Below are 24,550 nucleotides of genomic sequence, written 5' to 3'. Positions count from 1 at the left end.
TATCGATAGCATTCTGTCAATGCAGGTGATGACCAAGTGTTACCTAGCTCTGCAGCCTTGACATCATTCTGCGGCTGGGCACCGTGTTCATCTTCTGGGCAAGCTGTCGCGGCTCCCGGTCGAAGCCGGGGTTCCCTTCGAGGAGAACCCCTTGACCCTTTGTACTTTGTACAGTATCCGCCTCGCAGGGGGACTCTGGAGCCGTGGTCTGGAATGCGTGTCTAATGCGTTCCACTCGGACCCTCAGTTCCATTCCATAATGTTAGCTTTAATTGGCTGTTTTTAAACTTTCATGTACAATTTGGTCGTACACGGTAAATTACCACTCTCTTCGCCTTTTCCTAAGAGCAAGAAACTAGAATCCAGACTGTGCTTTTCCTCGCCGCCTTTTACTATTGCCCTTGAGCTCTTTTAGGCACAGCACTGGTGGGTAGTGTTTCTGTTGGAGAGACTTTTTTCCCTGGTGTTTTTTCCCTCTAATCTCCCAAAGACTGTACTTTTTAACTTTTTAAACATTGTGTTGTATTTTTGGACTGACTTATGCATTTGAAAGATTAAAAAGAATTAATACTTCTTGTCCAAAGAAGTATCTCCAAGTTAATAACTATGGCCTAACTCTTAGTGTGGCTAGATATCCAGTGTGTCCTCCAACAGACTTTTTAAGCAGTCACGTATTTTAATTTTAATTTACTTGTTTATCCATATGAGAACTTCAGGGCAGAATCAGTTGTATGACCAAGGTTTGTCTTTACTAGGTAAGAAGGCCTTTGTGCTTCTGAAGTGTCAAAATGTATAGCATGGGCAGAATGATAGTCTCTGCTATTATATAGATTTCATTTAGGCTTAACTACTTGATCAGAGCATCAGCAGAAGCTATATTTGAGAAAGAGGGGCAGCTTAGTTACGTGAGGGGAAAAAAACGTTGGCAGTACTGCATACAAAACAAATGTTGCGGTTCAAGCTCAAAACAGTGATGAGTCTCTTGTTCGTACTTGGTATGAATAAAGTAAAACAAAGCCTGCCTTTATCCTCCATAACAGGCTTATGAGCTCATGTTTCGGCTTTTCCTTTCCCCTCCCTTTCTGACATGGACTCTGTCTTTTTTTTTTTTCTTTTTCTTTGCTACACAGACAGTAACTCTCTGCAATATTTTTAATCTCAACAAGACATCCAGTGGCTGATGATGCAAAAGTGTTGCATCAACAAAGAGGGGATGATAGTTGGAGCATTCCAGGTCTGACATTTTTGGCTAAGGAGCCGTGTATTGTGGCCACTGATTCCTCCCTGCACAGCATGCTTGCTTCGGGCAGGAGACTACGTTTCATTGACTCCTGTTGTGTGCCTCCCTGCTCCTTATTTTAGGCTTCCCCAAGAAGTTATGACTGGGAGTCCCATGGCTTTAGATGAAAGAGCCTGTTGTCTTGTTGAATTATCTCCTTTCTGTCTATATTTAAAGCAAAGCTGGCAGGTAAAAAAACCCTGATACAGTAAAACAAAAGCTCTGTTATAGTAACATCATAGGCTAGATTAGAATATAACTGAAAGAATGATCTAATGTTTTTTATTTTTATGTGTGTGTTTGGGCTGCCTGTTTACCTGTAGTCCATTAGCATCTGGCAGTGGAACTGGACTCATTGCATTCAACTTCAGGTGGGTTCCTGGGCACTGGTGGGATCTAACCCACAAAAATCTATTCACTGAAATAAATGATAAGTATTTCTGCTTTTAGATTAAAAATTGTCCTTGTACCAATTGTATATGATGGAATTTTAAAATAACATACGTGTGTAATCATGGATATTGGGTAGCCATAAGCATCTTGTACTCTTACATTTTTGAGAGAAAAATTGTTATTAAAACCTAAACGAAACACTTTCATTTTTAATACTCTACTGCAACATTTTAAGCTAATGGCTTTTTTAGTGACTGAAGTGAATGCAACTCATGAACCTTTTCGTTCACTAAAAGTATAGCTGATACTTTTTAAAATGGATTTAAGAACTTCCTCGTGACAGCTAAACTTCTTGAATCCATATAAAAATCTGCTTAGATCACATAGTTTAGCCTTGCAGCACTGGTTTTGTTGCGCAAATAAACTATCAGAAATTGATTTATAAGCTAGTTGTTTCATAGCCGTGCCTGTTTGTGTGTGAGTTTGTGTTACTGTCGTGGTCTGTATTCCTTCACAGCACAAAGCCTTTGGACGGCTCCTCAGTCGTGTCTGTTAGGCTGCTAGAATCAGGTACTTCTTCTAGTCATTAAGCTTTCCCCAATTTAATAAAGGCAAGGTGGGATAATTTGTTGATTTCTACCTGAATGCATCATTAACCATTACAAGAGGGGAAATTAGGGCATGGGATTGGTGTCCTTTTTTTTTTTTCCCCTCCTTTTTGTAAATCTTATTTTTGATGCAAAGGCAGTTCTGTCGCCAGCCAGTCCAGCATGTGTAGACTCTCCCCCCTGCCATAAAACAATGACCACATTCAGGCACAACTCGTGTTTTCAGTTATTAAAAAACGGAGCCGTCTGTCTCTGCCTGTGACTTTAATCTTTAAGCCTTTATTCCCTGTACCCCACCCCCTCTTTCTTTCCCCAACCTTTTGTTTGTGAAGTGCAGAGCTACAGGATATGTGGGCCTGGAGTTTCTGAATGTATTGTACATTCCCCTGGCAATTACAGATGTTTATAACCCTGACTGATGTTATTTCAGTATTGTGGAGGGTGAAGAGAAAATTAAAGAATGCTTTTTTTCTTTGCCCCTAGCTGCCTTTAATTTTTTTTGAGGGGAGGAAGAGAAAAAAAAAAGTAAACTCTTAATTTTTTTTTTCTTTAAAAACCTCTTGTTCAGCATCCTCAGACGGAACATATCCGAGAGCTGTGCATGAATCGTCCCATAGCCCACCATAACTCTTCTGTTGGGACAGTGTGCTGTGCGCAGTGTTGTAAAAAGCATAATAGTACTGGGTTTTAGTACAAAACAAGCTCCTTGGTGTGGGGTCCGTGACCTTTGGATGCTTTATTTCAAAGGCAGAGACAAGGTAGCATAGGGCTTGAAATGCTTTAAGAGTAGAATCGCATTATTTTATTTCCAGCTTTACATGGAAACCAGGTTTTCTTTTTTGTAGGAGAATGATTTGGAATCTGATGGATTGGAGATTTACTTTTGGACTGGTGACTTGCAGAATTGTTCAAGAAAACTTGTTTTTGTTAGCTTCATAGAAATATACTCTTGTTCTGTACAAGGTTTAAAATCAATTTCTTATTGGTGTTTCTTGAGCTATCTAAAGCTGCAGGTGCACTGTAAGACTAATGTCCTTGAATTAACAGAGGTGGAGAGAGGAGACTCCAGTAGTAAATCTGTGATCAAGGTGTTAATTTGCATGGTGCTTGGGGATCCCTGTGCATTTCATGGTCTTCAGGGTAGTTGGCCTAAAGTGTTAAATTTAAGTGGAGAAAAGTTTAACGGAGTCACGAATGTCAAGGTGGTCTGGCACTATCTCTAAGGTACAACTGTCATACCTATACCTGTTTTCCGACTGCATGCAAATGCTGTTTATAGGTTGTGCAAGTTTGGAGTTGCATGTCTAAATGTATATTCAGGTCTGTCTAGCTACACCTGGCGTGATGGTAGTCCTTATTTCTTATGACTGCTGCGTGAAACTTTGTTGGACTCCTCTTTCAAGATATGGCAGAAAAATGAACAAGAATTCACGGTGAGATATCCTTTGGCTAGGCAGGACTTTAAGATGTTAACACAAAAGACAGCAAGAAAAGTCTTACCATCATCTAATATTAAACTGACTATGCTTAAAGAAATTCTAACGCATGTTCTAAGATGTTCATAATTCGGTAATTCTGCTAAGCACCCAGAGGGAGGCAATAGCTGCTCTGTAGTAACAATTCTCCAGTCCTTTGGGAGGGGGAAAAAAAAACCAACAAAAAAAACCTAGTTGGTCATTAAGCATAGCATATTCTTTTTATCCTGAGATAATCAAGTACTCAAGTTGTGTGTTGCTTGTGTAAGGGTTTCTGAAATGTGCTATTTCTTTTTGTATTACAAGATGGGCATGGATGTGATCAAATCCTAGATATGCTAATATAACGATATCATCTTGTAAGAATTTTAAAAGAACTTGAACAGATGAAGAGCTGAGTGTGAAATAGCACTGATATTGGACAGAATGTACAGAAACTTTGTAGTTATTGTTCAGGTGTCTGGGTTCCCGCCTGCCCCTGTCCAGTACTGGGCCTGCATGTAGTAGTATATTTAAATACATACAGAAGTATGAACACATTGGTTAGGAAGCGTTTCAGTTAGTTGTGCTCTTCTTGGACAGCAGAGCGTTAAATTTGGTGGAAAGCTAGTACAGAAGTTCACTGCCTGAAGCAGCTAACTGGTTTGAAGGAAAATGTGTGCATGTAGGTGCTGTTTGTTTGTTTATGTACTACTCTCCCTGAAACAACCTTGGAAACTATATCAAGTTATTCATCATCTTTCCTGTACCACTTTTTCTCTCTCCAGTACAAACCTGGTTTTGCATGACTGCTGTAATTCATAGGCATACAGGCATAGCCTACTGTAGGCTGAAGCCTTAGGACCCGGTGGTATCAGGGAGGTAGCGGGAATTTCTGTGACTGTAGGTACTGGAGAGGCTTTCACTCGCTATTTGTCTCCACACTCTAGTGTTTATCCTTAGTGGAGAAACCTCAGGTGCGACATTCCTGAAGCTGGGAATAGTTTGTCTGTTTGTCTGGTGTGAACTGAGTCTTTAGAGATGGAGCAGAAGACTCCAGATGTGTAGCAGTCTGGCAGAGCTGGGGATGGGCTCATGTCCTCCTTCACGCAGGTTCAGTGCCTTCCTCGTTCTTCTGGATGCTCGATTCCTTTTGTACTGTTTAGCCACTATTTTCTCTTTCTCGTCTTGGAAATAGCTTCAAAGACGATGCCTGTCTGTACTCTGAGAGATGGAGTGGGCAGGATGGTCGTACCTTGTAGCCGTATTTTTTGCAACATATTTAGCATTATCATATGCAATTTTTTTTTCTTTGAAACTTGGTGGGACATCTTGTAGAGAGCAAATGTAAAGCTGATATGAGTTGACTATAAAAAGGGTATTTTTTTTATCTTGTTTCTTCTGACCTGTTTGCTTTTCAGGGTTTACTGTAAAGACTTTATGGACCTTCAGGGACCATTTATGGTCACTATGTAAGGCCCAAGTGTAATGTTATGTTTAATTCTTCAGAGCAGTGCAAAAACACACGTGGCCTTGATACCAAAGCAAAACACCTCTGAATAAGAAGTCTGAAACTCGAACTAATCACTCATCAAGCTGTAGGAAAGATTACTAGGACCTTGAGCACACAATATTGTCTGAGGAGGCTGAAATGCGGTTTTACAAGTATCCATTTTATTTATTTTGCACCTTTATTTTTCCTGAAGCATGAGCATATGGTGTTGATTTACTGTACAACTTATTGCCACATCGTTTCAGAAACCTTGTTTTATGAACTCGACAGCACTAGACAGAAGGAACAGGGCACTTGACTGCGAACCTCCTAAGTTTGAGTCTGGTTATGAATCAGTGGAATTATAGGAGCCATTTTCGTATGTCGTTTGGGAACCCAGAAATTTGGTGTGACTTTTTCTTGTTGAGATGTTTTATAGTCTGGATGCCAAGTTTTGGAACTGAACCTTTTTGAGCTAGGTGTAATACAGGTGTGTAGCGCAAAAAAAAAAAGTTACAACCCAAATGGTAACAACCCAGTTGTTTTCTTCTGTGCTTTGTTTTGCTTTCAAGTGTGTGAAATAACTGTTTTTCCTATTATGTGCCATGGATTGTACTCCAAGGATGATGAGATGTATAATGATGTTCAGTCAAAAATGTTAGGTAGCTTTTACTCTAGTTTTGTGCAGTATCTTAAATATTTAACTTTCCACCTTTACTGGTATCTGTATTTGCATATACATATATATGAATGACACTTTAAAAAGTTAATGTTTGCTAACTAATTCACAATTTATGCACTTTCAACTTCAAGCCAAGAAAGAAATTAATGCAGCTGAAATACCATTGTGTTGTGTAATTCAGCAAATGCTAACTTTTTTTGTAGTAGTCATCTGTGTCTACTCAGAATGATTGTTGCTTTGTCAAGATATGTAGGCTTTTTTAAACCCTACCACAGTTAATGTTTTCAGCCTTGAAATAAGTAGAGGTCTCTCTTGGACTCTGTCCAGTTTGTGCCTTGTCAACGTAGAAATTCAGATCCAGTAATAGGTAGTATTATGGAAGAGGACTTTGCTACATATAGAAGACGGATGATGTCTTCTCTCATACAGCGCTTTACCTCCTTTTTTACACACACTGCGTATTGCATGGCGTTTCTCGTTACAAGGCAAGGATTGTTTGCTTTCCTATAGGCACGGAGGGGAGAGCGCGCTCATTTGTGGTGATTTTTCTGGTTTTCTTCAGAAATACTTTGAAGAGCAGGAATTGAAATGCCAGACCCTAGTAGTTACTTGTGTAATTTGCCACATTTTCTTTGGGAACAGTCAAAATGAGTGTTTGAGGGTCAAAGCAAGAAAGTCAATGATGGATTGAAGTGTCCCTTGCTTTAAGTTTCATCCTAATGCCTCTTATACAGGATAAAAATGTAAATGCTTTATGAACAATGAAACTTCATCCATCTGGATGTAGCTTTAAAATCTTTAATTGTGTGAATGTCAAATCTGTATTTTTCACTTGTCTGAAGCCAAATGGTGTCTAGCAGCACTGAGTTTAAGGTGGTTGTTCTATTTACTATTAAATACTTGATTGTGCTCTTTTATTAGAGGTGTTTTATTTCCCTTTTCTTGCTCAGCTTCATGTGCTTTTGTCATTGCATGCTGTAAACATGGATTTTTCTTTGTAAATGAAGTTGTATGTGAAGAACTTAACTGCATTTCTCTTGTTGCCTTTTGTTGAAGCTACTTTATCCTTCAGATGCCTTTTTCAGAAAGTGATTAGATCTAAATGCAGTACTTTATTTCAATATTACATTGCAAATATGGTCTAATACTTTACCTTTTTTGACTGCTAAACATAAAACAATTTTGCATGGAACAGCATATAATGACTATGTCTTTTTGCAGTTTTCTAAAGTAATAGTACTAGTTTTGTGTAAATACACATGCACTTAATAAGTTTCTTCCAACACTTCCTAACAATACGTTGACCACTTATTCAGCTTTAAGTTTCTCCGAAATTCCCAAGGCAGCGGTTTCATGAGCAGCTTGGCCTGCAGCAGCAGGCTGTCCCTAGAAGCAGAGGTTGGCTTTGCTCTTTCCTTTTCCCCCCCTGCTTCGCAGCTCCTGGCTGTTTGGTCCTGCTGCCTGTCCTGTGCCAGCTCTGCCTCTCCCTGGCGCCCTGCGTCAGCTGGGTCACCCTGCTAATCCAGAGCGGGGCTGTCTGGTGCTGCCGAGTTGAACTGACGGCTCTGAGCTTCACGTTTGCCTTTCATCGGACCCTCCGTGAGCCGTGGGAGACCTGAATAAGTACAGTGTTGGGGAGGTGGAGATGGGAGCAGGAACTTCCCAGCCTCCATCACCAGGGTGTGCCAGCCTGAATACCTTTTCCGTATGCTCTGCTTCACTGGTGACTGCTTCTAGGTAGCCGACTATGTACAAAGAGCTGTGTAGATTAATGTAATAACAAAGTAAAGTGTGTGATTGCCCTGGCTTGAAGCTACATGAGTAGAAATGCCTTTTTGACTTGCATGTTTTATCTTTATAATGGAAGTGAAGGAAAAAAAAAAAAAATCTACTCTGGTGCTTCTAAAAGTATGCTTCAAGTGAAATGGAGCCCTTCCTTGTCTGTAGAAGCATGTAGCCTTAGCTGTGGCAGTTACTTGTCCTGCTCTCGCTTACGTGCAGGCTGAGAGAAGGTTAGGTGTACTTAGCTTCTGTTTGTGTAGGGGAGAGGAGAGGAAAAGCATAGGAAATTATTCTGTTACCGAAATTAAAAAGATTCACAGCAATCTCTTTTTTGGTAGTGATTTTTATTTGGGAGCCTTGGAGGAAAGATTGTTTTATTGTGTGTACTTTTTACAAAACTACATATAACTTTAAATTCACTGGTCAAACACATGTTAGTTGGATCGTACTGGGGGCTTCCTGTACTTGCTTTCTTTTGGAATGGTCTCTCATCTATAGTGGTGGGAACTGCAGAAGTGTTTAGATGCTTCTCAGGCTGGTGCTTTTGATCTCCCTCAGCCAAAGAAGAGCAGAGACCTCAGAATACATCTCCTCTGTAACCACTGCTGTTGACTGAGCAGTGCAAGCCCTTGCTGTTGTCCAAATAAGTAAATCGGGGACTTATTGGAAAATAATACATTGAGAAATGTCAAGTCAACAGCTCAAGGCTGAATTTTTCTGTGTCACAGGGTTAAGTGCATCTTTTTTTTTTTTTTCATGTTTTCAGAGCACCCCACCTCAGCTCCTAGGCCTCCTGTGCTTGCCTGTTGTGGGCTGGAGTGCCCTGCTGCTCCCCTTGTACTGCAGCTCCTGACCCAGAAGTCTGACAGCTAGATGTGTTTCAGAGAGTATGACCAGAACCATGCCGTGAGAAAACTTATTCAAAGTAGTATTTAATTTGTAGTAAGAATAAAAAACTTGGAAATGGGGGAAAACTGGACTTTAAAATAGTTGGTCTATAAGCATAGTTCCTCTGCCTGAGGCTTACCTTTCCATAATAATGAATTACTTAAGTCTAAAATCTCCAGGTGTCCATAGAAAATGCATAAGGGGCAGTCTCTTGTTCGACACTCTTGTGGTTGTGGTTGTTTTTGTTTAAGTGGTTTGCCTCTTCTAGTGCTGTCGTCTTATAGTTCAGGTTGGAAGGGACCTTTGGAGGTCATCTGGTTCCAACCCTTAAAGGTGGGCCAGCCACCTCTAAGTAGGCAACTTTTAAGCTAGATCAAGTTTCCCAAGATCATTTAGGGCTTCACGGATGGCCTGGTGTACAACACTTTTCCAAAGAGGCTAAAGGCCACATGGGACCCCTTCCATTCTGTAGAGCCTTGCAAAGGATCTCTTGATGACCTTTCTTCCTGTGTTGTAACGCCTCTTTTTGAGGGAGTTTTCACTTTCAGGTTTGTTGTGGTTCTTTTATAAGTCATCTGTTTAATATAAGGTTATTCATATGCACAGTGTTGCAATAGCTGGATGGATCAGTGTGTAATAATAAATTATTGGAAGATATGGCTCAGTCTTTCTTATTGTAACCCTCATTGGAGGCCTGATCAGCTTTGTTAGTGCTACTTCAGCATGGCCAACCAAGCTTACTGACGTACTGTGATCATTGTAGGCATTTCCTCCCTCTGAGGAACACAGACTTGTTTCTGACACGTAGTTAGAACGTATTCAAACAAGAAGGATCCTTGGGTGACTTGACGGAGGAGAGGGTAGAGGCGCTCACTGCCTTTACCCTCTTCAGGACAGTCTTGCGCACTGGTTCACCTGGGAGATGAAGGATAAAGTATGTTCCAAGTGGATTCTTTTGTGAAGTCTTTTATAAAATAACCCTTGTATTTATCTTATTTGTAATAAGAGGTTACAATTATCTCTTTCCATCACTTAATATTTGAGATGAACTCAATTACAAGTAAATAACTGTAAAAGGCAGGTTATTTGTCATACAAGAAATGAACTTCTTAAAAGTACGCCCTTGTGGTTATCCTGCTTTTTCTTTGTAGCTCTCAGGTTAGGAAAGACCTTAGTGGCTGCTTTTCATTTAAAGGGAACTTGTGCAACCAGCGGTTTCTTTTATTGTTCAGAAATCAAATATAACGCGTATAATTCTAAGCTTTACTGTGCATTGAGAAAGATGTCTTGTGGGTTGCCCGTCTGACCCTTGCTATCGGAGATATTCCAAGCTAGCCAGAGTTTGAAGCTGCGCAGCTCCCCGGTCGTGCTTACCGCTGCTGAAGCCTTGAGGAATGGCGTGCCTGGGAAACGGCGGGGGGACACTGGAACCCCACGAGTTCCTGTTCTTTTCAAAGTGTTTCCTAGCGAAAGTTGCGGTATCGGTTTTGATCCAGGATTTGCATTGCTTTCCAGAGGGTTTCCTCATGTGTAATTCATGCGCTCCAGTTGTGTGCGTGTCTCTCCCCTCCTTTGTGTTTTAAGTTTTGGGAGATTTCCTATCCCGTAAAACATCTTCCTTATTCATCACGATGCCTCCCCTAAGGTACCTAGCAAAATCCTGTGTGACTTGTAGCATCTCCCGAGGTGTTACTGTATATGAAAGCAGAGAATAATTTAGTTGTTTCTGAATAAAGATTCTTAACAAAAAAAGGCGGGGGGGGGACCCTGGGAAGGGGAAAGTTTCATACGCTCTGCATGATATAGACAATATTTCCTGAGACAGGAGATACTAACCTCAAAGAATTTAAAATAAAACATTGATTTTATTATTTTGTTGAAAGGGGAATAGGGGAAGCAAAAATGGTAGAATAGTCAGTCTTTTTATCCTATGGGCAGATGAAATTGATTAAACCTTAAAAACTCGCCTCAGTCCACCCGGTTTATTAATTGAAGAATTTCCTCTTCCCCAGAATGGGAAGTGCACATTAAAACAGAGCTTTGCCCCTGAGTAGCAATGATACTTGAGAACGGTACATTTTCTACAATCCTATTTTCTCTTCTGCTCTAGAGGAAATCCTAACATGGTAAAAAGCATATTTAAAAAAAAAAAAGTATGTTTAAGGAAGTCCTCTTTCATTTCCTTGTAAAGCATGAAATCAAATTATAGCCCATGGCCCACAATTATTTTATTTTTACTTTTCAAATTCCATTTTCTGCTTCCTTTCGGTGCCTGTGAACAGGAGCTGTACTGTTTGTGCAAAGTCGGCTAAAAAGATTACCACAAACGGGCCAGGACGCAGTAGCTCAAAGAAGCCACGCGACGGGATCTGTGCTGGCGTTCCGTGCGGCACGCGAAGCCGCCCGCTCGCTCGCGCACACGGGGACTCGGCCCCTCTTCCCTCCGCTAGCCCAGGTTTTATTGTTTGGAGCCAAGTCAGCTTTATATTGATGGGTTGTGGGGAATCTAATGTCATCCTAAACTTGTGCTTACCAAAATAGTAGTAGTTGTAAAAGCTCTAATAATCTACTTTTGTTGAAGAGAGAACAATTGAGATTCTGCCTATTTATTGAGAATGCCTTTTGGTTCGCCTTTTCAGTGATGCTGAAATTGCTAGCCAGTTTAGTGCTTGCAATTTATGGCCTAATGATTCTGAAAGTGGGCACAGTGTGCATATGTAATAAAATAGTAATAAGCTTTTCGGAATTGATAAAGTAATATGTGAGGCTGAAATGTTTGGGTGTGGGGGGTTTTTTTTGTGTGTGTGTTTTTTTTTTTTTTTTTTTCTTCTCCCCCCCCCCCCCCTTCCCCTAGACCTAATAATGTCCTCTCTAACTTACTGTGAACGTTGCACTTTGCTGTATGGCTCCATCTACACACAGCTCAGGCTGGGAGTTTGGGTCTATAATTCACAAACACACAACAGGTTGCACAAACGGAAGGGGTTTTGAGTTCACATGCGTGCAGAACTGCAGCAACTTCTGTGATCGAGGCTGAAGGAGATTTGTTATTTAAGACGTAATGTTCTGTTCCAACATAAACGTGGCAATTATAGGGCTTTACAGTCTTTAGCAATGCAGCCTGTAGGTTGGGTACTCGCGTGGTGTTTACCTGTGAATGCTGGCCTAACAGATCTGGCTTTACTGATTGTATACTTTTGTGTAAGGATGTGAGACAGTAGCACGTAAACATTGCAGAGTTGGGACTAAAGTGTCTACTTTAGCTTCAGTGAGCAAAATCAAGAGTGCTTTATTTATATAAGCTGCGTGAAAATCAAAGGTGGGTGTTGCACTACTTGACACGTTGATGAGGAGTGGATCTAATGCAGGGGATGAAGGTCTGCAGCCTTGTTGCCTAGAACTCTGGGTGGGTCTTCCTTCCTATTTCAGTAAAGGTTTGAAGATACAGCATGGTAAATAACTGCAGAGAATGCAATTAATTTTCTCCTAATGATTAAGAGTTCATCAATACATACTTTTTTTTTAATGCATACTGCTCTTCTGGGTCATCTGTCTTTTTGGGTGTCCTCGAACAGCAGCTGGTGAGTCCTTTCAGGATCAAGAGGGAGAGCTGGCTGTGAATGATGCGCTGTGAGTGGGATCGTTTTGCTCTTCCCTTGGAGCAGCAGAGCCGAGGGCCAGTTTAGGGAAACTGAGTTGCTGCCTTCTCCGCTTTTGAAACTTGTTGTAATCTATAATATCTCTGATTCAACTGTTCCAGTGAGTAAAGAGTAATAGTTATTGTTCATAATCAGATACTCCCCAAAATTCAGAAGCAAGAGTGGGTTGGATACGATTGTTCAAAGCAGGGGCTAGACTACTTCTTCTCTGTGGTGTTTGTTTTTTGTTTGGGTTTTTTTTTTTTTTGTTAATACCTACGAGTTCTGTGTTCCCCGTTGCTTTTGTGGTACAAATGAGGGCTGCTGCCTTCAAGTTTAGCTGGTGCTTCTTGCAGTCTTTTCGCTGTGATGCTGTGCTGCTGGTCTTGTTGCGTTTTTCCCTGTATCTGGCTGTCATCCAGATTCTCTCTGTTCACATGTTATCTTTCTTGTTTGTTTTTCTTCACTTGGACTCTCTACTTTGTTTTTGTGCTGTGGTTTAGCTGCTTATCTTGCAATATAATTCCCATCTTTCCCCACCCCCTTGTGTTTTCTGATGACAACTGGTTTGTTTAATTTGCCTTTTACAGGGCTGCATCTGAGCTGTATGTCATCACGCGAAGGATACTCCAATAGTTTATCTTTCATTTTCAAGCAAAGTGAGAAATCACACTTCAGGAGGACTCTTATCTTTCTGAATGTTCTTGAACACCTCATTCATAGGTGAAATGGCAAATGAAAGGTTACACCCCTGTGTTTTCTGTAGTGGAAATCGTTTGAATACGTTAATTTAACTTTATCATTGATTCTATATGACCTGCTTCAATGCAGATAAAATATTTTCTTGACTGCTGTGCTGCCTTATATGCAGACCTGTCCTTTGCACGTGTCTCTGCTTCATTCAGATTAAGTTCAAGCCGTTTGCCTGCTTTGAGGGCTCGAGGAACACTCATCTTCTCCCTATCACTCTTAACTGTGTTGGACTGTATCCTGCCTCCTTTTTTTGAGGGAAAGCAAAGTGTTTCAGTCCCTTTTTGTTCCCTTTCCCACGAGAGCCCCTGGCAGGTGTTCTGCGGGCAGGTAGTGCAGGTTTGTTGAGTGATACTGTCACCTTCTTTTCTGCTTGTTGTTGTTTTGGGAGGCTCTGCTTGGTATGGGTGTAATATTTTTATGCCTCCAAAAGTTTTTCCAAGTGAGATGACATACGTGAGAATACTTTTATGTAATCCATCCTCGCTTCACCCTCCTGAGTTAAATCTTATTCTGTGGTAAAAAATTCTTCAGGAACACTGTTCCTTTTTCAGGAACATTCCGTATGGTAGAGAGTTGATTTGATTAATATTCTGATAGAGATGATTTAAATTGCAAATATTAAGGTACACAGTAGTAAATCTGCTATTACTATTTATGTGCTAGGAGTTAAAAATGTGGTGAATGAGAGGTTCCATGTTCTTTGGAGGAGCTTACAGTTTTGTCACCTTGTTACAAGGGACCTGCCAACTTTCCTGATCAGAAATGTTACATTTGTGAACTCCTGCATGCTTATTTTGATTTCCCTCGATTACTTCATTTTAGTATTTAATGAACTATTATGCATGAATAAGGGCAACTAAGGAAATGGGTTGTAAAACATTAAACTGGCTAGGAGAAGATTGAGGGACTGGGAAGAAGGTGAATCGTCAGAGATGGCTTATTAAACAGCCTGGAGGGAAGCTGAGGAACTAAATCTCAGCTTTATTTTTTCCTGGTTGTCCAAGGGCCCTGTAAACTTGGGTGTTTGTGTCTTGATATGCATGAGTATACCCGTACAAAAGGCCCTCAGGCCTTGGGGAGAAGGCAGTTACTGTATTTCGGTCGATGCTGTCCTGATCTTTCCCTTGGTTCCGTGACTCCGAGGGGCAGCAGCTTCCCACCCCGCCTGGGTGCCAGCTCTGCCCCCGCCGTGCTTTCTGTGCCATCTTGCAACATCTCTGCGGAACCGCGGCCAGTTAGCACGTTGCGGATTTGGAGGAGGCACAATACTTGTACCGAGGCACATGCTTGCGAACTTGAGTGTGCTGCTGTTTCACTGGCTGTAATGTATTTTCATCTGGAGTATCATGATACGTTTTTTGGGGTTTCTGTAGTCTTTCCATGGACTGTACAGTTACTTTTCCTTTGTTCATCTTCTCTTTGCTATGAAATGCCCTGCGGTAGACATTCTTGACCTGCTAGCCAACTGGGCTGATGATTTTTATGGCCCTTTTAAAGTGTTGCTAATAGATTCATAAATACAGCAATTACAAGTATTTGCTTTATAACAAATGTGTTCAAAGCAGTTGATTTACTGTTTCTAGTTAAAGTGACCCTTGTACTGAAACTGCGTATGACCGTTTTGGTGCAGCTTTTGCCTCCTGTTGGAGGGAAGAGATGCCACGCCGTGTATAATGCACCTTATCGGCCACCCTGTCAAGGCCAGAGTCGGATCTGGTTGCTTTGGCTTAATTCTGGAGCACGAGGATTGCTGTGCTCTAGCAGTCATAACAGAGTTAGCTGAAACTTAAGCTGCAGCGTTGTTATTTTACTAGATGTGCTTTTTATAGTATTAATAATCTATTTGACTTGATGGTTTGGTTTTAATTATCAATTCCCATTCATTTTAAGGGTGTTGCCTGTGTAGTAAGAATTACTGTGCGATGTAGTTTAATACAAAATATGGGTGTTGTATCAAGTTTAAAAAGCCGCTGCTGTATGTACTCGCAAAAGTGCATGCGTTCTGATTTTTCGGTGTTTTGTCCCACTTAAACTATTGTCATGCTGTTCATTCCCCTTGCTTCCCGTCCTTGAGGTCTGTGCTTCAGTATGGTGTCTAAAGTCTGAGCCTTTTGTACAGCCTTGACGATGTTTGTGTTAAATTTAAACGAGTTCTAAATTAATACAATTCTTGAAACTATAAAAATGAAAAATACTTTTGAAGATATAAAGTCTGTCTTCGATTTGTCATGGAGAGATATTTGAAATGATTGGTGAAAATTCTGCAGGAGCTTTGGAAATGTTATAATTACCCAGCCAGTGCTCTGAAGGGTTTAGCATTCATTATTACAAGATGAAAGCTCTGGTAGGTTGAAAATAGTCGTTTGTAACCATAAATTTTTTTTCTTGTGGTAGCTCCCACCCACTCGTTCACCCATGCACTTCAACCTCAGAATGATTTCCTATCCTGAGTTCACGGGAATGGGGAACAAGGGCAGCTCTTGTCGCAGGCATTGTCAAAGCTTAAAAAAAAAAAAAAAAAGCAAAGCAGGGGGTGAAGGTTGGAGAGGGCGAAGGAACAAGGAACAGTTGTATCGATTTCTTGTTCTTCTGATCAAAAGCTTAAGGCAAATATTAAAAGTACTTAAATTCAGAATGCTGTAATTTTGCGTCATTTCTAGCTTCTGTCATCTTTCAAAATGTGTTTTTTTGATGTATGACTCCGGTAGTTTGCCTTTAGCTTTTGTTTTACTTTATGTTTAAAATTTCTCAATGTTAAAGTTTGTTGTACTTTATTTTTTGGTATTCAGAGTATTTCAGTTACCTGGAACAAGACAGGAAAGTTCTGAATGTAATTAGTGGAAGGCCCAACATTCATCAAAAGCTTCCTTGAAAGCGAATTTAAATCCATGAAATTCAGGTTGCTTCAATCAAAGGATTAAGGGTTCATGACAAGAGTACTTTGAAAAATAAAATAAAAATAATCCATAAGCAGGATGGGTAACTTCAGCCTGAAATTTAGGAACTTTTTCTTGGAGAGATCTCGGAATTGGATCTGTTTGTGGCTGTGCATGATGTACGTATTCGAGTTACGTAGATCTGAATTGGGAGTGAATGACAATGTGCTGCAGGGTTTGAACCATGGAGTGCTTTGGGATGGAAGGGACCTTTAAAGGTCACCTCTTCCTCACCTTGAGGGGTTGTAGGAATTTGTTTAGACTTGGGGTAAACCCTCCTCTGGTGGTGGTCATCTTGTTTTCGCTTCTATCAGATTTTGGACTCTGAAAGAAGAAATGGTGGGAAGCAGGTGGGGGCTGAGGGTTGCAGGCACTGTTAGGCAGCAGGTCGTCGGCTCTTATCGGGGTGGTTGTGAGTGTGCAACTGGCTGTGTGTTACTTGAGCCGTGCCACGTTCTTGCTTAGCTTCTTAGATTCTTTTTGGATTGAGGCAAATGTCATGTTTGTGTTGCTACAAGGGTAACTTTCTTAATTTTTTTTTTTTTCCAAATACAGTGATAACATCCTTGAACTGTTAATATGGAGGAACATGTAAACTATCACGTGCTTCCATTTTATTTATGATCTAATGGTAGCATATAATAGCTTCAGTTCCTGAAGTGTTATTTTCAAACACAGCCATGCACTCAGTGCTCACTTTGACTTGTGTTTTGTTCATATTTCTGGGCCTTTGTACATATACTGGCAGTTTTTATGGAAACTATTTGAGAAAATGATCCTTAATCTTTTTATGCTGCTGCAATACTGACTGTGAATTCTCTTCCAGGTGCCCAGATTATTGATTTGATGATGCTTGTAATAGATGTGACAAAAGGGATGCAGACGCAGTCAGCAGAGTGCTTGGTAATTGGGCAAATTGCCTGCCAGAAGATGGTGGTAGTTCTGAACAAAATAGATCTCCTTCCAGAGGGGAAGAGACAAAGTGCCATTGAGAAGATGACTAAGAAAATGCAGAAGACCTTGGAAAATACTAAGTAAGTTACCAGTAATATTGACATTAACTTGTAACAAAATGTTTAACAAAAATACTTCACCCACATTTTCCTTCCAATATGCTTCTAAACACACTGATGTCTAGTAAAGATGATGAGAGTGGAAAGATCACCAGAAACTCAAATGTCGTCCTGAATGTGCATCTCCAAGTGTTGTGTGTAAAGAAATATCTCCCTGTAATGAAGCTTTTCAGTTTAAAGGGCTGCTTAGAGTTCAGATTGGATAAAACAAAGCCACAATATCCAGGTGAAGAACTGTTTTGGGGGTTCTTGTTTGGTTTTTATTTTTTAGTTTATGGGCTTGCAACTTTTATTGTGATCTGCAAGTCTTTTTTTCACTCCAGAGAAAGGAAAGTGTTAGGGCTTTTCCTTAACTGAGGGTGAAAAACATGATCGCCCTAACTAGGGAGAGCAGAATGACGGAAGCTTATAGAATGTAGCGTGACTCTGGCTGGGATGAAGTTTGTCAGTCCTGTTTAGGTAAAGTAATTGAGGTACATAATGAGCGAAGTGCAGCCAGATTCATCAATGGAAATGTGGCTGTTATGAAGTGGAAAGATACAATACAGACACAATATTTATTTAGTGGTGACACAAACTGAAGGTCAGCTTGCTTTGCCCAGGGTCATAAGGGGACGTTGACTCCCACGTTTACAGCTGTTAGGTTACATTTTGATTTGAAGAATCAAAGGAATAGGATTCAGCATACAGAGGACTCTAGAATTTCACTGGGACCAAAAAAGCAAAGCTTGGTTGGATATGGCAGTTCCTGCTTTGCTTATTTGTGATGGTAGGGCAATGTCCTTTTTCAACTATCTTGGTGTCTTTCCAGCTCCTGTGTTCTTCTCGGGTCCATTCATTTTGCTGGGAATGGTACAGAGGTCACCAAGAAAGTGAAGTTCTCTTGTGTGAACTTAGACAGAATCCTGCAACTTTCAGTTCTCTCTGGCAGCTGTTGGGTTAAGGGCAAATAAATACAGGGCGGCTTGGTTTTCTCTGTAGGTAGCTGCTGCTCATTTTAGGGGAGAAAGGAAAGGAGGCACCTGCAATATCTCAAAGCATTTTGGATCAACAGTTTTTTATAGCTGTGAGTTTGTTGGTCAAATTCACAGGTAATCCCAATGGGGGGTAGCATTGAGATAAGAAAGTTTGGGAAACTTTAGAGATAACTAGCTAATGGCATTCTAATGATTTTATTTGGTTGTTTGAAAGGTTGACATATAGAATGTGAATTAAGCAGGATTACAATTAATAGTTATTTTATCTGTTTCTCATCTATGCCAAGAAGTTAATGATTTTTTCAGAGAGTTTATCTTAATATACTGCTCACTTTTATTTTGTCCTTCTTTTAAAAATTGTTTATTCTTCTTGAATGACAGTAATTGCTGCTGCAGGTGGTACTTCATTCTTGGCTTAATCCAAGATTGTATTGCGATGACTGGAAAAAAAGACCTTTCTAGTTGCATATTCATAAAAGGAAGACAAATTTTTGTAAGGAAACTGGTGTTCAGAAATACTTCTTACGTACACTGTTTGAATTAAGTTACTTTTCCTTATATCTTGGAGTACAGATGGGTCTTTACAGCATGTCTTGAAAATTAGCAGACTTTGTCAAAACTGAAGGGGAAGTGAGGTTTTGACACGGTTGACATGCTGACTGTGAGGTCCTTACCTCTAGCCCCCTTTTGAAAGAAGGATGTGTATCAGCTGGTCATAACAGCTGTGATTCTACCTGGAGAGAAATGATCCTGTCACAATGTTTTAATTACCCATTTGAACTCTGGATCCTACAAATGATCTCTTATTGGATGTCTGTGTCTTGTTCTCATAACAAAAAACCAGTTTTTGCATGTGCAGTCTGTGCTTTATGGTGCTTTGAAAGCACTGCTGACCTAGGCTTGAGTGTAAAGCGCTTGTCCTGTTGTCTCTGAGGCATGTGTTGTTTCTTGACAGCCTCTTTTCCACTTGACTTTGAATTTCCAAATGCATGCCTTCTAACTGGTTTTGTATTTCTAAACTACTCATATTAGCAGAGCACGTGCTGAGACCACTTGACAGCTGCCTCTGACCCCGAACACTTGGCAATGAGTTTTTTTCCAGGAATAGTTTCCTTGTTGATTGTTATTTCTCTACACGCACAGGCATGCATGTACGATTCCGTAGCAGTAAGCAAATCTGAAGTCTGTTGCAGCTGCAGAGTAGGTGTTGCCATTGGGGCTGGGGAAATTCTTGTGGTGTTGTCGGGAGCTTCCAGGGAAGGTGAAAAAAATAAGTAACTGGTCATGTATTTGAATAGTTTGACACTTCTAAATTTAACTTAATCAAAACTTGCTTATTCCATGGATTGATACCAGAAGTAGAAGCAAACTGTCCCTATGAATGGAATTTCTATTTTTTCATATTTTTTTGCACATGCCAGCTTTTATCTTTGTCCGGTAGGGTCGAAGCTCTGCTGACAATAAATCAATGTGACAGAGTAAGAGTTTTAGTAGGGCTGAATCATGTTTGGAAGTGCCTCCAAAGGCACTATGTGATTACTACAGTTTGTTCTGGTATATGGGAAAGGAACCAAAGCACCTGGTTCAGCATAAATGTCTATTTATTGCAATACAGTGCCCTAATGTATTTGTAGGAAAAGAAATTTCCAAAAGTTTTATGGTTAATCACAGGAATTTTCAGTGCACGTTTTTATTACCCTTTGTCCCTAGATGCCTCAGACTTACGGCATATAAACACAGAAAATACCTTATATGCTTGATTACTGTTTGGTCACTGAATGAGCTCCCTCTATAGAACTCTGCATTTTTTCTGTATCGAGGCACTGTCTTTTTCCTCTGGTTCACTCCCTGTTTGAGATAAAATCTATGGGGGGTGGGTGTCAAAAGGATGACCACAATAATTACCTTTAGTCTGAATCGGGTATCTATGAGAACCAATCACTTTTGTGTCTTATTGCTGATTATTATTCTATTGCTTGAATATATATATTTTTACATGGTTCATCCTGACTTTTGCAAAAATGCAGTAGTAATTTGATTTATAGTCTAACTTCCCTTTCCAAAATGTAGGCAAAACAAGCTATCAGGTGATTCAAACACTAGGTTTCATTTTAGGGAGCAAAAGTTACAAATTTAGTCAGTAGACTTTTAAAAAAAAAAAAAAAAAAAAGGCAAGCTGCTGAATATTAAGGACTTGAAGGGTAAAATTAATTGTAAGAGAAAAGCTAAACTGAGGTCAACTGTGGAAGTACTGCTCTTCTCTGAACCTTCACATGGTTGAGACTGTGGATTTAATGAAGTTTGATTTCAGTAGATTTAGATCTTTGTTGTCTGCAGATCTTGCAGTCTGCCTGCAGACTTGGGTAGATGTCATGTGCCATCTTGCTTTTGGCTCCCATTTTGAAGGTTATGACTCTGCAGCTAGGGTTATAATTGCTTTAACGAAGGCTGAAAACAGTGCTAGTCTCCAGGTAAAATGGCTTGAATACAAAGCCACTGCAGTGAGACTGGGTTACAGACCTTTGCTTCTGAAATAAACCCGAAGTCTTACTTTTGCCACCGAGTTGAATCGGTAGCAAATACCTAAATGGGGTTAGAGGTTTCATGGTGAAGTCCAGTAGCACAGATACTAGTAATTCAAGGAAAAATTGACAGTTATTGACTATGGGGGAAGGGCAGATAAATCGGGATTTGAGGGAGTTTCCTTGCCTTCGTTATCAGATGAGCCTGGAAGTGTTTTACGTTGACACGTGTAGGAGATCTGTGGTCTAATGGTGGGAGTCTTTCTCTCTTTCAGGTTCTGTGGGTGTCCTATTGTTGCTGTTGCAGCAAAGCCCGGTGGACCAGAAGCCCCAGAGTCTGAGAATCCACTAGGTGTCTCTGAATTAATTGAGGTACCTGCTGAAGAACATAATAATAACATAAAATGTGCTTGAACTTTTTCTTTAAGTCTTTTGGAGTACACTGAATTAGTATCTAGAGCTGAGGAACTCCTGCATTAATGTCGGTTTTAAGGAACCTGATTCTTTAGGGATTTCTTCCAGTGAATGGAGAAGCTGAGGTTGCAGGCCCCAAAAATGGATTTCCTTTTTCAACTACTAGGCTTCAATGCCTTTGAATAGCTGTGTCTTAAAAAACAGCTATTACACGTGTGGTGGAATTGGTTTTAAAGCTGCAAAGAATTACGAAGTATAATGAATAAAAATGGCTTTAAAATTCTGCCAAATCCTTGGTAGGTGTTGTTTTATAATTGTACCACAGTTAAGAAAACAGTAGAGTTGTGAAGTCGGCACTCAAAAGTTACGCGTTGGGAATTGTCTCCTTCCTTAGTGTGTATATTATGATCCTGTGTTTAAGTGCATAATTCTTTATTCTAAACAGCCCTTCCCTCATTCCTTGCACAGGATGGACAGGGCTCAACTAGTGAGCAGGTAGTCGGTATTTTGTTTTAATTCTCATTATTCTCTGTGTGGCCTCCTGACTCCATTCAAATACTGCTCTGCATTCAGAATGATTAATTTCCTCCTGGACTTTTCTTTGGCACACGTCACTGTGGTCTTGAGCACTTGGCAAACAGTTAATTTACTTCCAAAAGAGCTATAGGAAGTGTAGAGGTGACTTTAATCTATATTTAGATTGGGAAGCTGAGGCACAAAGAAGTTAAGTCCACTGAGTTTACTAATTTTGGTTGCCAAATTTAAGGAAACTTGGAGCTCTTTTGGGATGTGCTTGTGTTAAGATCATAGTACCTGCCAATTTTGATTGCAATTGTGAGTGCTTAGCACTTCTGTTAGGCTTTGGGGTTTCTGCTCAGACAGTCTGAGGTGTATAGTCAGTGATTACCTGTGGAAAGTTTTGGTTTTAAGAGAATGACAATACATGGGAGTTCTGGCATAAGCAAGTGTAGAATCCTTTCTCTAGAGGAGCACTGCCTGCCTTCAGGTACGTGTCATACCTCCTCCCCGGCACGCGTGGCCCGAGGCGGGCATGGGGCTGTGATGTGGTATGGCCTGAGAATAGACTCAGCAAGAACAAGGCTGCCCACAGCGATGTCCAGAGAGCTGGAGATAGGCAAGTCCTTAGTTCTGCTTTCATCTGGTTCCAGGTAGATTTACTGGGATGTTCCCCAGGGTTAAAACCTTTGAAGGAAATACCCATGTTGCAGGTGCTTCTGTCAACTGAGACCCAATGTCAGAAGAGCTGGCAAAATGCTGTGTGAGCCCTGCCATTGAGCTTCAGGGTGTTATCCTTTCTGTCCTTGATAAGAGACTCTCTCTATTGTTCTGCCATTACAACTTGGGCTTAACCTGCAGTTTCTGACCTTAAAAGCAGACATTAAAGGCAGTGCCAAGTTTATATGCTGATGTTATAAGAGAGGCAGGGATCAAAAGTGATTGGAGACAGGGGTGAACCAGGTCCTCTGAAGCACTGTTGGGTACATGACTGCATTTCTATAATTGAGATCTTCTGTCTATGATGATATACTTTAAGAAACATAGTATTTGTCAGCAAAACAGAAATCCTGAACTTGGAGAATTTCTCTAGAAAATGGTACTTAGGTAGCTATTTTTCGTAGTGGTTTGATCCTCCAAGAAGTGTTAACAAATCTGAAGGGGAAGTTGACTTTGAAAACTTCTCCCAGTATAATAGTTTTTCTGGGAGGGAGGCAGAGATGGGCTTTATGGGGCACTCATATCTCTCTAATGTTCATTTTCAGGAAATCCAAAAAAGCTGAAGTAGCAAAATGCACTGTAAAATTGTGCTTTTGAGAGGAGGGGGAGGAAAAAAAGAAAAAAGGGGGGACGTACAGGACTTTTTTTCCTGTGTGCTTTGCTGCAGTGTTTATATTGAGTTTGGCAGCAACTTTATCGCCAGCGCAGTTTTGCTAACCAAGCTAAATGTGCAGCACCAAATCTTTCTAAGGCAGAAAATCGAACTGTTTCCACTGCTAAGTGTGCGTCTCCTCTATGGCACGCAGTTAATTTGACATTGGTGCGTTCTAAGCTCATTGGGAGATGCTTGAAATCAGTATAACTGCAAGCTTGTTCAATCAATCATCCGCTTGCCTTCTTTTTGCTGTATTACTGTCATGACTTTTCACCCAGGCATGATGCTGCTTTTATCTCTTTTTTTCAGGTCCTGAAGTCTCAGGCTTACCTGCCATCAAGAGACCCCTCGGGACACTTCCTTATGGCAGTCGACCACTGTTTCTCTATCAAGGGTCAAGGCACAGTGATGACAGGGACTATTCTTTCGGGCTCTGTTAGCCTCGGTGACAATGTGGAGATTCCTGCCCTGAAGGTGAGTCTCTCATTTTTACTCCCCCCAGTTTTCCTGATAGAAAGAGACACTCAACAAAGAAGAGAGTGTTCTCTTTCAATCTGAAATTATTCAATTATTTTCAGTGTCTGTCTGTTGGGGTTTTTTTTGGGGGTGGGGGGGGTGTGATGACACTCTACTAAAAGTCAGCCTATAACAGGAGGAGACATAGAGATTTTTAAATAAGGCAGCCAGTAAAGTTACCTGCTCGATTTTAGTTGAATGAAGAGGAGAGAAGACTGACCTAGATTAGTGTGTTAAACTTTCAAATTCAGAAAAGCAAGGTGGGCATGTTTTCAAGATAGGACGTGCCCAAGGACTCGACAAGGTTTGAGTGAGGTTACTTTCGTTTGAGACGTTGTGCTGCAGTGAGAAGGCTTGCAAAAGAATCTGACTAGGTAGGCTTCCCGAGGTGTCTGGATGTGAAGGAAAAATCCAAGAAGAGGGCATTGAAATGCTTGATGCACATTGTCTTTGTTGGGGCTTTAATTGATGTCAGCATGTTCTGGGAGGACCGCTGGGATGCAGTCTGTGGCTTGCTGCCGTTGGGCTTTTTGGAGAGCCTGTAGAAAGTCAAGAGGCCTTTCAGTGACCTTTGAACTGCTTAACTGTTGTTACTATTTTATTTCTTTAAAATATATTCATCCTTTTAAAAGAAAGCAAGGTGACTTTATGCTTGGAACAGGTGAAGCCTATTGCACAGATGCTGATTTGGGCTGCTCTGACTTTCCCTTTGTTTTGATTGCCCAAAATGAGCCTAGACTTGAGGAGCGTTTTGCAGCTGCCAGTTAAACTGTACCTGGATGGTTACGTTCTGAGAGTAGGCAGCTTTTGGCTGAACAAGCCTGGGTGGGACCCTTTTGGTGCTGTCAGTGTTATCCTCAAGTCACGGTCCTGTAAGGACCTTACTCCTTCATTGAGTGAACACGCTGCTTTCTCATTTTTGCCTGTACTTTGTGGGCAAGTGAAGGACTAAGTAAGGCATTCTAACTTCACCTGAAATATTTTGCTGATAGCTGACAATTAACTTTTGGTCAGCCTCTTCTGCGATACCTGTGACCATCTAGTTTATATCATGTTGTCGTTTGCATAAAAGTGATTTGCATGATACATGTCCCATCATGTCTGCTTTCCCAGTGGAGTTCCTCACTGCCCATATTCTCGTTTGCAGCATGCAGCTCATTCTGGGAGCCATGCTTGTAATTCCTGCAGGGAACACGCTTTGCTGGGATTGTAGCTCTGGTTTTAATCTCTCTTACTTTCCCCTTGCCAGAGT

The 24,550-nt window shown here is 40.7% G+C and overlaps 1 protein-coding gene across 11 annotated transcripts in view; it reads left to right on the top strand.

Moving 5' to 3' along the window:
- Positions 1-24,550, top strand: part of EEFSEC (eukaryotic elongation factor, selenocysteine-tRNA specific) — a 212,774-nt gene that overhangs the window by 24,356 nt on the left and 163,868 nt on the right. For all 11 annotated transcript variants that reach the window (XR_014229216.1, XR_014229217.1, XR_014229218.1 and 8 more), the window contains 3 exons: positions 16,732-16,939; positions 20,753-20,849; positions 23,092-23,256. Coding sequence is in view for 2 of the 11 variants with exons in the window: in XM_082322203.1 (XP_082178329.1) it covers positions 16,732-16,939; positions 20,753-20,849; positions 23,092-23,256 (470 nt within the window). In the remaining 9 variants the exon portion in view is untranslated. The remainder of the gene's footprint in view (positions 1-16,731; positions 16,940-20,752; positions 20,850-23,091; positions 23,257-24,550) is intronic.

This window comes from Platalea leucorodia, assembly GCF_965183815.1.
Source record: "Platalea leucorodia genome assembly, chromosome: 9".
NCBI classification, from domain to species: domain Eukaryota; kingdom Metazoa; phylum Chordata; class Aves; order Pelecaniformes; family Threskiornithidae; genus Platalea; species Platalea leucorodia.
Note: the sequence above shows the minus strand (reverse complement) of the source record. Positions and strands in the feature narration are given on the sequence as shown.